We start from the raw sequence: 18,316 nt of genomic DNA, 5'->3' as shown, positions 1-18,316 counted from the left end.
AGTTTTTTTCAGAATTAATAATAAAGGAAAATATTATCAAATATCCGCTTTTGGAGATTATTTCCTGTTCACGCTTGCTTCGACGTTATTAGTGTAAGGCCCGGCTTACCGTTCCCGGGAACTATCAAAATAAGCCTTACAGGAGTAAACAATTTTCGTATGCTGTTCCTGGGAGGCATAAAGGGGTCTAAAACTGCCTCAATTGACCCAATTTTTGCACCACATGTAATCCCATTCATGCTCGTCAACATGCAACAAACCAGATCCTGATTGATAACATATCAAAAAAGATGTTTTCCTTCTGCATTTTGGCACCTTTCCTGAGATAGGTACGGAAGCATAGAAGGGACATTGCATTGACGAGTTACCAACTTGACAAAACGACAATTTTCTGCAAATTGACGAGTTGTCGAGATGGTAACGTGACAAAATTCTCGTCAAAACGTCAATTTTCTGAATTTTGTCGTTTTGTCGAGATGGTAGTAAGTGTGCAACTCGTCAATTTGCAGAAAATTCTTGCATTGCACACTTACTACCATCTCGACAAGTTGACAAAATTAAAAAAATTGACGTTTTGACGAGATAACGGATCTCGTCAATGCAACAGTTTTCTGCAAATTGACGAGTTGCACACTTACTACCATCTCGACAAAACGACAAAATTCAGAAAACTGACGTTTTGACGAGATAACGGATCTCGTCAATGCAACAGTTTTCTGCAAATTGACGAGTTGCACACTTACTACCATCTCGACAAAACGACAAAATTCAGAAAACTGACGTTTTGACGAGATAACGGATCTCGTCAATGCAACAATTTTCTGCAAATTGACGAGTTGCACACTTACTACCATCTCTACAAAACGACAATTTTCTGAATTTTGTCATGTTGTCGAGATGGTAGTAACTGTGCAACTCGTGAATTTGCAGAAAATTGCTGCATTGACGAGATCCGTTATCTCGTCAAAACGTCAATTTTCTGAATTTTGTCACGTTACCTTCTCGTCAACTCGTCAATTTGCAGGTATTTGTCGTTGGTAACTCGTCAATGCAATGTCCCTTCTACGCTTCCGTAGATAGGAGAACATTCGGGCGGATTGATATAGACGCAAGGAAAGTTTTGTGATTAGGTAATCGACCTGCCACGGTCGTAAATCGACTTCAGGCTTGACATGTAGCTAGCCTGCATAGCTTCTTAGAACGATTAGGATATTTGTGTAAACACTGTGGAAATATGTTCATGTCTATAGTGAAGTTAATTCCATAGCAACTCCCAGGTTAACCATACAGCGTTCACACAAAAACCCTCATACAAGAAAAAAATATGTGGCAGGCGTTCCAGACTAAACGGTAAAAAGTGGTCATTTTACGACCAAGTCAGGTCGATTGCGTAATCTCAAGAAACTTTGTTGATAGTTGGGGGGTCTATATAGTAGACACGTGATCAAGTTCTGTGGAACAGATACCAGGGTCCGACAACCACTATCACAGGTGCGTCTATTTCTGCAGTAAACCTACATTTATCTTAGGACTAAGCCATCCCACACCTTTGCAACAGAATTTGGTTTGTACGTAGTCTACAGTATTTACTTCTTCTGTACTGTAGCTCAGTAAATATCGTCATAGGTGTGCTATTTTTCCGTAACAGGATAGGCCTTAGTAGATTGCACAACAGTTCAGGCAAATTGTCCTCACTGATTATAGCCTAGTACTAGTATAAGTAATACTAATACAAGTATAAGTAGGGAATATACTATAGGCTCGAAGTTAGGCCTACTTTTTACAAAGCCTAACGTTAGGCCCAAGTTTAGGACAACATGCCCATCTATATTTAACGTAGTCTACTGTGATGAATTGTTGATTAAAGTGTGTGCAATTTTCATAATGACACCTTGTCAATATTTATAATCTATGGTATAACTTTAATAAGGCCAATGGCTTGGTTTGTGCAGTTAGACTTAGAGAGAGGTGGAGGGGATCTATGGTTAGTGCAGAGAAATAGAGAAATGTATGTTCTGTTGGCGGGGGGCCCGGGGGGGCGTAGCTTCATTCAGTGTAAGATGATCCATTCTGGGGATCATGATCAGTTGGGACTAATACAATTCTGTGAGTATTTGTTATCACAACTTTGGGTTTATACCTACTTATAGATCTAGCCTTCCTGTAATGTTTTATCTAAATGCACCATTCGACTTCTAATAGTATACAAAACTTTTGGGGGGGGGGGGGCTTGATCCCTATGCAAGGGAGCCCAGCCACCTGCCTTGTACAAGCTTTCATCCCTCTGTGGTCCTTTCATCATAAAGCCCATGCCCCTTCCTAACTCAGTTGGAGGAAATTTAGAACTCCCCTCCCACCCACACATGTTGACACCTTTAAAATCCATATCACTCCACTAGAGGAAACTTTCAAACATTTACTCATATGACCCCAAATGAGTTATAAGTACAATCAGTTGCCTACAGCAACTAAAGTATAGAAAGAATTTATTGTTACAAACTAATCCCTGCATGTAAAGAAGTTTGTGTGATATAAACTATAATATTGTGATGTGATTGGTGATCACAAGGTAATAGTACTAATACTAAAGCACAGAGACAGCAAAAAATAGGTGAGCAGACATGTAATGTACTTTATAGCATTAGCTGGTCTGTACATGCATAGTTGAAGAAACTTGAGAAAAGAGATATCTTCTTGTGACACTATGAACATAATTGTTGTATTTACTGTGATGTTTTGAGAATTTAAGGAAATGTGCCATATTCCTTAAAGTACTTCATATTTGGTTAGTAGGTTGACCTAAGTGTGCAAAGACCAAACTGAAATTGTTGAAGGTTAAAGGCTATCGCTATTTGAGGTCAAGGTCTGAAAAAAATTGAAATTGGTGGAGGTCAAAGGCCGCCTGGCACCCGCCATTTAAGATCAAAGTCTGAAAATCTTGTAAAACACTATAACTCAGAAAGGGAAGCTTGGATCAATTTCACAATTGGGATATAAATCCCTGTGGGCCCCTTGGTAAGTCGGGGAGTTCAGAGGTCATTTGAGGTCAACGAAGAACAAAACATGAAACCTTGTAAACACTATAACTCAAAATATAGCCAGGATGAATTTTATACCTAGTATGATGATCTACCTTATTGAGTGCAAGAACCCTATTGTTTTCTGTGGAGTTTAAAGGTCATTTGTGACCAGCATAGGTCAAAGTCTAAAAACTTTTTTAACAGAATTATTCCATGGTAATTGTTTGAATAATGTTCATACCTCACATGTGGGTCCACACTATTGAGTACAAGGGCACTTTCATTTGCTTTAGGTCAAAGGTGTTTTGGTAGTTGATAGAGGTCATAGTCTGGAAACATTGATGTCAGAATAACTCCAACTTTGATGAAAGTCATACTGGTATGTGAATCCACCTTTATATTATTAAGTACAGTAACTTGGTTTGTAGGTTACATTAAATGTTCTCATGTGAAATGTAGCAAGGAATCACTAAGCCGGTTGGCTTTCTGGTATTAATTTTAGCCATACTTACTTTTTAAAGATACTCCATTCATCTCAGGCACCTGTGAATTACAGTAATTATGGCTTCCCAAGAATCAACTGAGACCAGTGAGGATTTTGCAGCGAGAGTTGGGAAAATAATGGTTCATGGCTTTACCAGTTTCGGTATCTCTCTAGGTCATCAAGTTGGACTCTTTGATGTACTTGCTGATATGAAAGAACCTAAAACCAGCCAAGAGATTGCAGATGCTGGAAATTTCAAAGAGAGGTGAGTTCTTATTAGTGTATGCTGTATTTACTTGTCTAATCCATCTGAATGTTTCTGAATCTTTGTCTGTCCAAATACTGTGTAGCAAACAGTAGGTTTAATAAATTTTGATTGAAATTTGCAGGAAAATTCAAGCAGCAAGGATCATTGATAGAATAAACAGTAAGTAAACCTGTGTCCAAGTTGAAGATCCTTTAGCCTTTAGAAGTACTCGTTGTGCTCCTTTCAAGTATTTCTAAACTTCTGTCTCAACGATTAGATATGTCCGTGAGTGGTTGGGAGCTATGGTCACGTCTCGTATCGTGGAACTGGACTCGACAGGTGACAAATATTTCCTTCCACCCAACCGAGCACCAGCTCTGACTCAATCTGGACCAATGAGGGACAGTGTTTTATTGAGTGCTTTGCTTCCAGCATTTGGAGGGAATGTTTATGAGCAGGTGAGGGAGTGCTTTCAGAAAGATGGCCCAAGAGGTAAGATATAATGTATGATGTTTTTGTTTCTTCCTTTTTTTGTGGATTATATGTGTTTAAAATTAAGTGGTAAGGAGCCACAATATAAGGGAACATAGCAGTTAATCGTGCATGAATCTGGTTACACTTTGACATTCATTGACCAACTTTATTGACTGGAGTTTAAGTACTAAAGCATTAAACTTTTAACTTTGACACTGATGAGCTTAAACTTTTATTTTGATTTATACCAGTGAATTCTTTACAAATGTAGCCAAGTGTAATGTCCAGTCCAGTCTTTACGTGAATGGTGAATTGGTGATGCAGTTTCAAAACTGATAAAGATTTTTGTTTCCAGCAGAAAGGTTCTAATTCTGGGAGGAATATGAAATAGCACCTTTTCAATCACTTGTTAATATAATATTAGGAGGAGGATGGGGTGAAAAGGTGACAAGTTGCATCACTCAATAGCGCCCACAAGAGCTTTTGCCAAAACAATGTTAGTTTCACATTCAAGTTTTGCATGGACTTATGTATGTGTTGGCAAGTTGTCATCTTTTGCGAAATATAATTTGTTTGCTTTTAATTTGCATAGCAAGTTGACATTGTAATGTTCCTGTGTTCCTCTGGGTTTTAGATTGTCTAATTAAAATTAGCATAATTAGTACAGGGTGCTACTATTACATCTGTTGGATAGTTAATTTTTATTTCGCCTATTAAATCTGTTTTTTTTCAAAGGTGTATCCTGTACTGCTTACACTTCTGGGTATAGTGACTTAGCCAAAGTGACTTCTAGATTTTTGGAGAACGGCTTGCTACCAACTTTATCCCAGTACCCTGAGCTAACAAACTTACTTGGTGAGAATGCATTGCAAGTGTACAAGAGTAATACCTATTGCTACAGTGGAGATTATTCGAACAATTTGATCAATATTAATTAGATAAAGGAGCATGAAAATAATGAAAGTAGGACTTTAAATACCTGTGTTGGTATCAATTAATATTTTCTTTCTAAATACATCTGTCGTTCTGGACGACCAAAAGAAAAGAAAGTGGACAATGGAAACAGAGAGGATATAAATTTCCTTTTAATTTAGAGTCATTTTTATATATTTATTTAGATCAAATTAATTTTAAGCCTGAATATAGAGTTTGTGGCAGGGATGGAAGCAGCATGGAGTCGCAATGAATTATGAGTTGTCATAAAATATATGAAATTAGAAATAGTTATAATCTAATATGCAGTACTGTATGATCATTACATGACACAGCTCTGCAAGTATTCTGCATCGTCAAGATGGATCTCTTTCAGGCGTCTGCTGTTATCAGTCCAGAAATTTGGTTACTCCAACTTTCATGTACATCACACATTAATATGCAACTTTCCAGTGTAGGAAATGAGGTAATATTGTAATTGCTGTAAATTATGCAAAGTTTTGTTTTTTCGATTAGAATAGCGTAAGCAAATAGCAATAATCTGGAATATACCCAGCAATCCAGCATTCCTTTAAACTTGTCAGTGCCATGCCACGGCCATGGCCATGGCCGTGCCATGGTCAGGTCAGTGCCATATTCAGTGCCATGACATTGAAACTTCTGACAGGATTGAAGAGTGATATATTGGAGGATGATAACTATTTGCCATTACTTGATTTTCCATTCGTTCAATTTCATTTTCCCTTTCTGCCCTTTGTAGGTAAGGGAATCTCTGTTGTGGATATAGGTTGCGGTGAAGGTGTTTCATCAGTCGTACTAGGAAAGGCATTCCCGAATAGTAACATCTGTGCTGTAGACCTGTTGGAGGAGAGCGTGGTGGTAGGAAGAAAGAAAGCAGAAAGTCTTGGCCTGAAGAACGTTGAGTTTATCACAGGGGATGCAGCTGTATTACCTGCAGAGTGGAACAGTAAATTCGACTTAGTTTTCATGCACGACGCCCTCCATGATCAGGCTTATCCGGATAAAGTACTCAGCCAAGTTTACAGAGTTTTAACTCCCGGTGGAATTTATTTTGCTTTAGAACCAACCAGTTATACCAAAGTTAAAGATAATTTGGAAAAGTTAGAAGGTATCCAGCGACTTTATATGGTTAGCTTATTGCACTGTATGCCTACATCACTGTACTCTGAAGGTGGGATGGGACTGGGAGCAGTCTGGGGTCGTGAGAAAGCGGTAGAGATGATATCTGCAGCTGGCATGGAAGTCTGTTCGGTGGCACAAAATTCTCTTGGCCGTGGACAACACTTTTACTGTAAGAAGAAGTAGATTTAAGGTGACATGGGTGGACGAACTTCATAGTTAGTTGTGGATGCACCTTATAGAGGAGAAGCAACCTATTGTTTTCTGTGGAGGTCAAAGTTCACCTGATGACAGCAATCGTCAAAGTTTGAAATCCTTGTAATCACAATAGTTCCTAATGTAAATAACTGATGAACTTTTCTCTTGATGTGTGGATTGACCTAATTAAGTATAAAACTGTCTGGAACAATTTCCATTAACTATTCTCATATATTTATATATACCATATTATATACTATATTATAAATAATATATATCTTGGCAAGGGATCACTCTGCCTGTTGTCTTGTGGTTATGACATTGCACCTACATTTTGTCAAGGTTGGCTCTCAATGACATAAAAAAAATTGTATTTCTATGATTGACACTACCTGTGAACGAAAGAACTAGTGGTTAAATAGTTCCAGACTTTAATACCTTATAAAAGTGTGCATCATGAGGGAATACCCCAGAAACGAGAGGATATGTTGTCTATTAAAGAAAATTTGCATTTCTGTTTAAATTGGTCAGCTACCCTTGAAGTTCTCAAACAGACTGCCTGAGCACTTATTCATTATAGTGCGCATGCCCCCTACAACGTATTACTAGCCCGCTCTATCACCTACATACATGCACTCTTCATAGCAATCTGTAATTCACAGGTTGGCCATGCATGAAAAAATCCAGACTCAGATTTTCAAAGAATTTTGGCAGTAAACCATAAATTCTGCACAGAAAGATCTCCTTGAGTAGCAAATTTCTTCAAAACAATACATAATATATTCTACTTTGGTTCGCTATTCTCGACATGTAATTATTCATGGCAGGTAACATTGAATCGCATTTGAGTTAACATCCTGCAAAAAAAGTTGCATGCCACAAATGTTAATCACATTTATCTGCAACGACTGGGCGTTATCTGTTCTAATTCAGCTCATGCAACATAGTCACTTGTAACGTTATTATTGTAGTGCGCCTGCCTGTAATGACATGGCTTTATATACTACACAGTTAATATATACAACACAGTCATAGTAAGTTTCCACAGGTAGCTGCTCCGTACATACATGGTTGGCCTCTTGCAACATGGTCACTTGTAACGTAATTATTGTAGTGCGCCTGCCTGTAATGACATGGCATTATATACTACACAGTTAATATATACAACACAGTCATAGTAAGTTTCCACAGGTAGCTGCTCCGTACATATATGGTTGGCCTCTTGCAACATAGTCACTTGTAACGTTATTATTGTAGTGCGCTTGCCTGTAATGACATGGCATTATATACTACACAGTTATTATATACTACAATGTTATAGTAAGTTTCCACAGGTAGCTGCTCCGTACATATATGGTTGGCCTCTTGCAACATAGTCACTTGTAACGTTATTATTGTAGTGCGTCTGCCTGTAATGACATGGCATTATATACTAGACAGTTATTATATACTACAATGTTATAGTAAGTTTCCACAGGTAGCTGCTCCGTTCATATATGGTTGGCCTCTTGCAACATAGTCACTTTTAACGTTATTATTGTAGTGCGCCTGCCTGTAATGACATGGCATTATATACTAGACAGTTATTATATACTACACAGTCATAGTAAGTTTCCACAGGTAGCTGCTCCGTACATATATGGTTGGCCTCTTGCAACATAGTCACTTGTAACGTTATTATTGTAGTGCGCTTGCCTGTAATGACATGGCATTATATACTACACAGTTAATATATACAACACAGTCATAGTAAGTTTCCACAGGTAGCTGCTCCGTACATATATGGTTGGCCTCTTGCAACATAGTCACTTGTAACGTTATTATTGTAGTGCGCTTGCCTGTAATGACATGGCATTATATACTACACATTTATTATATACTACACAGTCATAGTAAGTTTCCACAGGTAGCTGCTCCGTACATATATGGTTGGCCTCTTGCAACATAGTCACTTGTAACGTTATTATTGTAGTGCGTCTGCCTGTAATGACATGGCATTATATACTAGACAGTTATTATATACTACAATGTTATAGTAAGTTTCCACAGGTAGCTGCTCCGTTCATATATGGTTGGCCTCTTGCAACATAGTCACTTGTAACGTTATTATTGTAGTGTGCCTGCCTGTAATGACATGGCATTATATACTAGACAGTTATTATATACTACAATGTTATAGTAAGTTTCCACAGGTAGCTGCTCCGTACATATATGGTTGGCCTCTTGCAACATAGTCACTTGTAACGTTATTATTGTAGTGCGTCTGCCTGTAATGACATGGCATTATATACTAGACAGTTATTATATACTACAATGTTATAGTAAGTTTCCACAGGTAGCTGCTCCGTTCATATATGGTTGGCCTCTTGCAACATAGTCACTTGTAACGTTATTATTGTAGTGTGCCTGCCTGTAATGACATGGCATTATATACTAGACAGTTATTATATACTACAATGTTATAGTAAGTTTCCACAGGTAGCTGCTCCGTACATATATGGTTGGCCTCTTGCGTCACTTGTAACGTTATTAATGTAGTGCGCTTGCCTGTTATGACATGGCATTATATACTACACAGTTAATATATACAACACAGTCATAGTAAGTTTCCACAGGTAGCTGCTCCGTTCATATATGGTTGGCCGTTTACCCAAGTTTGTTCTTATATAATACATAGACTACCGTCGACCTCTAGATAATATCTCATCCAAGAATTACATTCATCACATGCCATCCACCAAAATGGCAGAATAACTTTAAACATTAACTAGGTTTGGCATTTGGAGTGGAGTATGCTAGAGCTAGAACATGATACATGATAAAGATGCTGAGAGCACTTGTTCTTTGTGCACAAACTTGGAAAGAAATTTGCTTCAAATGACATGGTTGATCTAGCATGGGTCAGCTGATTTAGAATACAAACGTGATTGGCCTGAGGTCAACGGTTATTGTTTGTATACAATCTTCTGACATAATAAATTCTTAACTGTTGCATTAGAGGTACGTTAGTTTGCTGTAAGAAAATCTGCAGATCTTTTGCTCTCTGAGCCATAAGTTTTCGTCACTTGTAAACAAACCTTCTCTCTCAGTAGTGTGAAGAGTATTCTAGTTTGCTATTGTTATTATGACGTCACACATGGCTCACGTTTTGTTGGTTTGCTCTGTGGTGTGGCGGGCTATGAATCACGCGCTATTAGAAGCGTTTAGAGATGTTTTGTTTTAAAACTGGTTCAAATTGGTTGAGTGCCATTTGCATGTGCTCATCTGCATATCAGGTTGGCACTCAACCAATCAAGAGTTGGGTGAGGGGTTAGCAATAAGTTTAGACCAATCAGGTTCCAGGGGCAGAGCGTGTGCCCCGTGCATCGCGTCGTAATTTATTATTTTTGATTCAGGGGTTAAAGTGTCTCCTAAAGACGTATCGCGAGTTAAAGTTTATCTCCCTAAGTCTACAGACGTAGAACAGTGGTCTCCGTAGTTTATATTTATGTCTGTACATTTTATTTATCCTAAGTTATAGTTAACTTTTATTCAGAATTAATGGAAAAGGAAAATATTATCAAATATCCGCTTTTGGAGATTATTTCCTGTTCACGCTCGCTTCGACGTTATTAGTGTAAGGCCCGGCTTACCGTTCCCGAGAACTATCAAAATAAGCCTTACAGTAGTAAACAATTTTCGTATGCTGTTCCTGGGAGGCATAAAGGGGTCTAAAACTGCCTCAATTGACCCAATTTTTGCACCACATGTAATCCCATTCATGCTCGTCAACATGCAACAAACCAGATCCTGATTGATAACATATCAAAAAAGATGTTTTCCTTCTGCATTTTGGCACCTTTCCTGAGATAGGTACGGAAGCATAGAAGGGACATTGCATTGACGAGTTACCAACTTGACAAAACGACAATTTTCTGCAAATTGACGAGTTGTCGAGATGGTAACGTGACAAAATTCTCGTCAAAACGTCAATTTTCTGAATTTTGTCGTTTTGTCGAGATGGTAGTAAGTGTGCAACTGGTCAATTTGCAGAAAATTCTTGCATTGCACACTTACTACCATCTCGACAAGTTGACATAATTCCGAAAATTGACGTTTTGACGAGATAACGGATCTCGTCAATGCAACAATTTTCTGCAAATTGACCAGTTGCACACTTACTACCATCTCGACAAGTTGACAAAATTCAAAAAATTGACGTTTTGACGAGATAACGGATCTCGTCAATGCAACAGTTTTCTGCAAATTGACGAGTTGCACACTTACTACCATCTCGACAAAACGACAAAATTCAGAAAATTGACGTTTTGACGAGATAACGGATCTCGTCAATGCAACAGTTTTCTGCAAATTGACGAGTTGCACACTTACTACCATCTCGACAAAACGACAAAATTCAGAAAATTGACGTTTTGATGAGATAACGGATCTCGTCAATGCATAATTATCGGGGGGACGTTTGGTAGGTCAAACTACGCTACGCGCCACCATGGTTGGCGCGTAGCTTACTGGAGAAAATTTTGAAAAAATTCCTCCCAGATTGCAAGAAATGGCACTTCCCGAGCTTGAAAACAAGACCCCTGCCATGCCAGAGTAGTCACATTTAGCCTACTTGCCTTCATCACTATTGAAAATTATTGAAAAATATACCTCCCAGATTCATTTTGGTTCTTTACATTTGGCCATTTTGTTTTTCTTAGTCCTACTTTTTTTTCTCTTGTTTTTGTGCCGTGAACGCCGGGCCTGCCGTACCGGCTCCGACGCCCCTGCCATTCATGCCCGTCAACATGCAAAAAAAAAAAAAAAAAATCCTGATTGATAACATATCAAAAAGATGTTTTCCTTCTGCATTTTGGCACCTTTCCTGAGATAGGAGAACATCCGAGTGTATTGATATAGACGCAAGGAAAGTTTTGTGATTACGTAATCTACCTGCCACGGTCGTAAATCGACTTCAGGCTTGACATGTAACTAGCCTGCATAGCTTCGTAGAACCATAGGATATTTGTGTAAACACTGTGGAAATATGTTCATGTATATAGTGGAGTTAAACCCATAGCATCTCCCTGATTAACCATACAGCGTTCACACAAAAACCCTGATCATAGAAGAAAAAATATGTGGCAGGCGTTCCAGACTAATCGGTAAAAAGTGGTCATTTTACGACCAAGTCAGGTCGATTGCGTAATCTCAAGAAACTTTTGATAGTTGGGGGTCTATATAGTAGACACGTGATCAAGTTCTGTAGAACAGGTACCAGGGTCCGACAACCACTACCACAGGTGCGTCTATTTCTGTGGTAAACCTACATTTACCTTAGGACTAAGCCGTCTCACACCTTTGCAACAGAATTGGGATTGTATGTAGTCTACTGTATTTACTTCTTCATTACTGTAGCTCAGTAAATATCATAGATGTGCTGTTTTTCCGTAACAGGATAGGCCTCAGTAATAGTAGATTGCACAACAGTTCAGGCAAATTGTACTAACTGATTATAGCCTAGTACTAGTATTAGTAATAGTACTTGTTTAAGTAGGGAATAAACTATAGGCTCGAAGTTAGGCCTACTTTTTACATAGCCTAACGTTAGGCCCAAGTTTAGGACAACATCCCATCTATATTTAACGCAGTCTACTGTGATGAATTGTTGATTAAAATGTGTGCAATTTGCATAATGACACTTTGTCAATATTTATAATCTATGGTATGAGTATGAGGCCAATGGCTTGTCAACTGAGACAAAGTAAGTGGTTTGAACAGTTAGACTTACAGAGAGGTGGAGGGGATATATGCTTAGTGCAGAGAAATAGAGAAATGTATGTTTTGTTGGTGGGGGGGGGGGGGCTGAAGCTTCATTCGGTGTAGGATGTTCCGTTCTGGGGATCATGATCAGTTGGGACTAATACCATTCTATGATGAGTAATTGTTATCACAACTTTGGGTTTATACCTAATTATAGATCTAGCCTTCCTGTAATGTTTTATCTAAATGCACCATTCGACTTCTAATAGTATACAAACCTTTTTTGGGGCCAGATCCCTATACATGCGAGTATGTTCCCATGACCCACCACCTACCTTGTACAAGCTTTCATCCCTCTGTGGTCCATCCATCATAAAGCCCATGCCCCTTCCTAAATCAGTTGGAGGAAATTGAGAACTCCCCTCCCACCCACACATGAAGACACCTTTAAAATTCATATCACTCCACTATAGAGGAAACTTTCAAACATTGACTTGTATGACCCCAAATGAGTTATAAGTACAGTCAGTAGCCTACAGCAACTAAGGTATAGAAAGAATTTATTGTTAAAAACTAAGTCCCTGCATGTAAAGAAGTTTGTGTGAAATAAACTATAATATTGTGATGTGATTGGTGATCACAAGGTAATAATACTAATACTAAAGCACAGAGACAGCGAAAAATAGGTGAGCAGACATGTAATGGCCATCGCTATTTGAGGTCAAGGTCTGAAAAAAATTGAAAATGGTGGAGGTCAAAGGCTGCCTGGCACCCGCCATTTAAGGTCAAAGTCTGAAAACCTTGTAAAGCACTATAACTCAGAAAGGGAAGCTTGAATCATTTTCACAATTGGGATATAAATCCCTGTGTGCCCCATGGTAAGTCAGGAAGGTCATTTGAGGTCAACATAGCACAAAACATGAAATCCTTGTAAACAGTATTTAACTCCAAATGTATAGCAAAGATGAATTTTATACCTAGTATGTGGATCCACCTTATTGAGTACAAGAACCCTAGTGTTTTGTGTGGAGTTTAAAGGTCATTTGTGACCAGCATAGGTCAACATCTAAAACTTTTTAAACAGTAACTTCCAAGGTAAGTTTGAATAATGTTCATACCTCACATGTGGGTCCACACTATTAAGTACAAGGGCACTTTCATTTGCTTTTGGTCAAAGGTGTTTTTGTGGTTGATATAGGTCATAGTCTAGAACATTGATGTCAGAATACCTCCAACTCTGAAGAACTTCGTACATGGTATGTGGATCCACCTTTATATCATCAAGTAACTTGGTTTGCAGTTTACATTACATGTTCTCATGTGAAATTTAGCAAGGAATCACTAAGCCGGTTGGGTTTATGGTTTCAATTTTAGCCATACTTACTTTTAAAAGATATATACTCCATTCATCTCAGGCATGTGTGATTTAGAGTAATTATGGCTTCCCAAGAATCAACTGAGACCAGTGACGATTTTGCAGCGAGAGTTGGGAAAATAATGGTTCATGGCTTTACCAGTTTCGGTATTTGTCTTGGTCATCAAGTTGGACTCTTCGATGTACTTGCTGATATGAAAGAACCTAAAACCAGCCAAGAGATTGCAGATGCTGGAAATTTCAAAGAGAGGTGAGTTCTTATTAGTGTATGCTGTATTTACTTGTCTAATCCATCTGAATGTTTCTGAATCTTTGTCTGTCCAAATACTGTGTAGCAAACAGTAGGTTTAATAAATTTTGATTGAAATTTGCAGGAAAATTCAAGCAGCAATCAAAATATATGGATCATTGGTAGAATAAACAGTAAGTAAACCTGTGTCCAAGTTGAAGATCCTTTAGCCTTTAGAAGTACTATTGGTCTTGCTCCTTTCAAGTATTTCTAAACTGCTTTCTCAACGATTAGATATGTCCGTGAGTGGTTGGGAGCTATGGTCACGTCTCATATTGTGGAACTGGACTCGACAGGTGAAAAATATTTCCTTCCACCCAACCGATCACCAGCTCTGACTCAATCTGGACCAATGAGGGACAGTGTTTTATTGGGTTCCTTGCTTCCATCATTTGGAGGAAATGTTTACGAGCAGGTGAGGGAGTGCTTTCAGAAAGTTGGCCCAAGAGGTAAGATATAATGTCTGATGTTTTTGTTTCTTCCTTGTTTTGTGGATTATATGCGTTTAATAATCAGTGGTAAGGAGCCACAATATAAGGGAACATAGCAGTTAATCGTGCATGAATCTGGTTACACTTTGACATTCATTGACCAACTTTATTGACTGGAGTTTAAGTACTAAAGCATTAAACTTTTAACTTTGACACTGATGAGCTTAAACTTTCATTTTGGATATATACCAGTGCTCATAAATTCTTTACAAATGTAGCCAAGTGTAATGTCCAGTCCAGTCTTAACCTGAATGGTGATGTAGTTTCCAAACCGATAAAGATTTTTGTTTCAAGCAGAAAGGTTCTAGTTCTGGGAGGAATATGAAATACCACCCTTTCAATCTCTTGTTAATACAATATTAGGATGGTGGGGGGGGGGTGGGGTGGGTGGGGGGTCAAAAGGTGACAAGTTGCATCATGCTATAGCACCCACAAGAGTTTTTGCCAAACAATGTTAGTTTCACATTCAAATTTTTGCATGGACTTATGTATGTGTTGGCAAGTTGTCATCGTTTGCAAAATATATTTTGTTTGCTTTTACATAGCAAGTTGACATTGTAATGTTCCTGGGTTCCTTTGGGTGTTAGATTGTCATATTAAAATTAGCATAATTACATCTGTTGGATAGTTAATTTGTATTTCTGCCTTATAAATCTGTTTATTTTTCAAAGGCGTATCCTGTAGTGCTTATACTTCTGGGTATAGTGAATTAGCCAAAGTGACTTCAAGATTTCTGGAGAATGGCTTGCTGCCAACTTTATCCCAGTACCCTGAGCTGAAAAACTTACTTGGTGAGAAAGTATTGCAAGTTTACAAGAGACAGTACGATGTTCATAATTTTCAAGTAATACCCATTGCTGCAGTGGAGATTATTAGAACAACTTGATGGATATTGATTAGCTAAAGGAGCATGAAAATTATGAAAGTATGACTTAAAATACCTGTGTTGGTATCAATTAATATTTTCTTTCTAAATATATCTATCTGTAATTTTTCTGGATGACCAAAAGAAGAAAAAAGTATTCTGCATTGTCAAGCTGGATCTCTTTTATGCGATCAATTTCATTTTCCCTTTCTAGGTAAGGGAATCTCTGTTGTGGATATAGGTTGCGGTGAAGGTGTTTCATCAGTTGTACTAGGAAAGGCATTCCCGAATAGTAACATCTGTGCTGTAGACCTGTTGGAGGAGAGCGTGGTGGTAGGAAGAAAGAAAGCAGAAAGTCTTGGCCTGAAGAACGTTGAGTTTATCACAGGGGATGCAGCTGTATTACCTGCAGAGTGGAACAGTAAATTCGACTTAGTTTTCATGCACGACGCCCTCCATGATCAGGCTTATCCTGATAAAGTACTCAGCGAAGTTTACAGAGTTTTAGCTCCGGGTGGAATTTATTTTGCTTTAGAACCAACCAGTTATACCAAAGTTAAAGATAATCTGGAAAAGTTAGAAGGTATCCAGCTACTGTATATGATTAGTTTATTGCACTGTATGCCTACGTCACTGTACTCTGAAGGTGGGATGGGACTGGGTGCAGTCTGGGGTCGTGAGAAAGCGGTAGAGATGATATCTGCAGCTGGCATGGAAGTTTGTTCGGTGGCACTAAATTCTCTTGGCCGTGGGCAACACTTTTACTGTAAGAAGAAGTAGATTTAAGGTGACATCAGTTGTCAAAGTTTCAAATCCTTGTAATCACAATAGTTCCAAATGTAAATAATTGATGAACTTTTCACTTGATATGTGGATTGACCTAATTAAGAATAAACTGTCTGGCACAGTTTAGATTAACTATTCTCATATATATTATATAACTTGATTGGCAAGGGATCACTTTGCCTGTAGTCTTGTGGACATGATATTGTTCCCATATTTTGTCAAGGTTGGCTTGTCAATGGCACTGTAATGACATCAAAAAAATGTAGTTCTATGATTGACACTACCTTTGAAACGCACTAGTGGTTAAATAGTTCTAGACTTTAATACCTTATAAAAGTTGCATGATGATGGAATACCCCTGAAATGAGAGGATATGTTTTCCATTAAACAAAATTTGCATAAATTTCTTCTCTGTTTAAATTGGACAGCTACCCTTGAAGTTCTCAAACAGACTGCCTGAGCACTTACTCATTATAGTGCGCATGCCCCCTACAACTTTGGGATTACTAGCCTGCTCTATCACCTACATACATGCACTCTTCATAGCAATCTGTAATTCCCAGGTTGGCCATGCATGAAAAAATCCAGACTCAGATTTGCAAAGAAGTTTGGCAGCAAACAGTTAATTCTACACATGTAAACACAAAAAGGTCTCCTTGAGTAGCATATTTCTTCAAAACAATACATATTATTCTCTTCTTTGGTTCACTATTCTCGTACTAAAAATGACAGGTAACATTGAAACGCATTTGAGTTAACATCCTGCAAAAAAAGTTGCATGCCACAAATGTTAATTGCATTTATCTGCAACGACTGGGCGTTATCTGTTCTAATTCAGCTCATGCAACATAGTCACTTGTAACGTTATTATTGTAGTGCGCTTGCCTGTAATGACATGGCATTATATACTACACATTTGTAGTAAGTTTCCACAGGTAGCTGCTCCGTACATATATGGTTGGCCGTATACCCAAGTTTGTTCTTATATAATGCAAAGACTACCGTCGACCTCTAGATAATATCTCATCCAAGTATTACATTAATCACCTGCCATCCACCAAAATGGCAGAATAACTTTGGACATAAACTAGGTTTGGCATTTGGAGTGCAGTATGCCAGAACAAGAAGATGATATACACTACAATTTTCTGAGTTGGAAAGAAATTTGCATTAAATGACATGGTTGATCTAGCATGCGTCAGCTGATTTAGAGTACGAACGTGATTGGCCTGTTTATGAATATGACGCACAAGAGGTCAAGGGTTATTGTTTGAATACCATCTTGTTGCTCTGGATGCTACTTACTTAGCTGGTTGTCCACCAGAAAATCTGGTCCAGAAATTATCAATTTACCAGTGTTCAGATTGGATTACTTTGTATACCTGCAGACATAACATAATTAGGAAGCCTTGCCTAACTGAATGGCAGATTACCAGTACTGTATCACTTTTGAAGTGATGGAGGCTGCAGTTGGGACGGAATTCTGTGTTCTCATTTTCAATGTTACTATTATTTTTAGCTCATGTCCTTCTGAGGGAGGGGGTATGGGGGTGGGACAAGGCCTGTGCAAAACATGTTGGCTCGTCTTGTTGAGTAGCCTTTCCACACTTTGATTAGCAGAAGCACTGTGAAAAGAATAAGGTAAACCTGGTGAAGATAAGGTTAATCTTTCAAAACATCTAATTTGGATGTATATAAAGTATAAAAGAATTTCAAATGAAAAATAATGCAAGGAATTTGTTGGCATAAGTTTGGAATATATTTGAAAATTCTCTTTGTGAGGTATCATCTTTACAAGTTTTCCACACAAAAGCTTCTCTGTTGACTTCTAACGACTATTTGAAATCCAGACATCCTCATGCAAAGTATGACGTTCATCGCATTCATCTCTAAATGAGATATCCCGTTTACAAAGAGTTCACCTTCAAATGTTACCAACGTGGAGCATCCACATGCTTAGTATCAGTCTGAAATACCATCCATATTTGCCTTTGTTGTAGATGACCTGTGTATCAGGTTTTCACTTTTGGATCTCTGATGAACATGAAAAGTTGAAGAATACTCAAGGATTTGAACTGAAATTGTCAAGACATAAGAAACTTAATATTTGTCATTTGATGGTTATTCTTAACTTTCTTAGTCACAAATATTTTGAAGCTGCATTTAATGTGACTTTTGTTTGATTACGACCAAGTCATATCATTGGCTGCTACCTTATTCGAACTAAGAGATCGACAAATTATGATTACAATTATATGGTTGCTCCATTTTC

General features: G+C 38.1%; 2 protein-coding genes across 3 annotated transcripts; both read left to right on the top strand.

The window, feature by feature from the left end:
- The first annotated feature begins 1,413 nt into the window (after nt 1–1,413).
- On the top strand, nt 1,414–10,060 carry LOC139979226 (S-adenosylmethionine-dependent methyltransferase Rv2258c-like). Its single transcript, XM_071989988.1, has 5 exons — nt 1,414–1,568; nt 3,560–3,769; nt 4,029–4,243; nt 4,961–5,080; nt 5,919–10,060. Exons 2-5 carry the CDS (start codon nt 3,582–3,584, stop codon nt 6,482–6,484), a joined length of 1,089 nt encoding a protein of 362 aa, XP_071846089.1. The 5' UTR covers nt 1,414–1,568; nt 3,560–3,581; the 3' UTR covers nt 6,485–10,060.
- A 1,578-nt stretch (nt 10,061–11,638) lies between these two features.
- On the top strand, nt 11,639–18,316 carry LOC139979225 (S-adenosylmethionine-dependent methyltransferase Rv2258c-like). 2 transcript variants are annotated; one of them, XM_071989987.1, is made up of 5 exons: nt 11,639–11,778; nt 13,654–13,863; nt 14,137–14,351; nt 15,065–15,184; nt 15,473–18,316. In XM_071989987.1, the coding sequence occupies exons 2-5, from the start codon at nt 13,676–13,678 to the stop codon at nt 16,036–16,038; spliced, it is 1,089 nt and encodes a 362-aa protein (XP_071846088.1). In that variant the 5' UTR covers nt 11,639–11,778; nt 13,654–13,675; the 3' UTR covers nt 16,039–18,316. The 2 variants fall into 2 exon arrangements, with proteins under 2 accessions (XP_071846088.1, XP_071846087.1); XM_071989986.1 differs by having other exon boundaries at nt 11,703–11,855.

The sequence above is a fragment of the Apostichopus japonicus genome, chromosome 13 (assembly GCF_037975245.1).
Source record: "Apostichopus japonicus isolate 1M-3 chromosome 13, ASM3797524v1, whole genome shotgun sequence".
In the NCBI taxonomy this organism is placed as follows: domain Eukaryota; kingdom Metazoa; phylum Echinodermata; class Holothuroidea; order Aspidochirotida; family Stichopodidae; genus Apostichopus; species Apostichopus japonicus.
This window is presented reverse-complemented; position numbering and strand designations above follow the sequence as displayed.

Bases quoted from the DNA above. Each gene is read 5' to 3' on its own strand.
- LOC139979226 (XM_071989988.1), top strand. From the start codon at position 3,582: ATGGCTTCCCAAGAATCAACTGAGACCAGTGAGGATTTTGCAGCGAGA. The intron at 4,244-4,960 runs GTAAGATATAAT...TTTTTTTCAAAG, and splicing joins TCAGAAAGATGGCCCAAGAG to GTGTATCCTGTACTGCTTAC. The intron at 5,081-5,918 runs GTGAGAATGCAT...TGCCCTTTGTAG, and splicing joins TGAGCTAACAAACTTACTTG to GTAAGGGAATCTCTGTTGTG.
- LOC139979225 (XM_071989987.1), top strand. From the start codon at position 13,676: ATGGCTTCCCAAGAATCAACTGAGACCAGTGACGATTTTGCAGCGAGA. The intron at 14,352-15,064 runs GTAAGATATAAT...TATTTTTCAAAG, and splicing joins TCAGAAAGTTGGCCCAAGAG to GCGTATCCTGTAGTGCTTAT. The intron at 15,185-15,472 runs GTGAGAAAGTAT...TTCCCTTTCTAG, and splicing joins TGAGCTGAAAAACTTACTTG to GTAAGGGAATCTCTGTTGTG.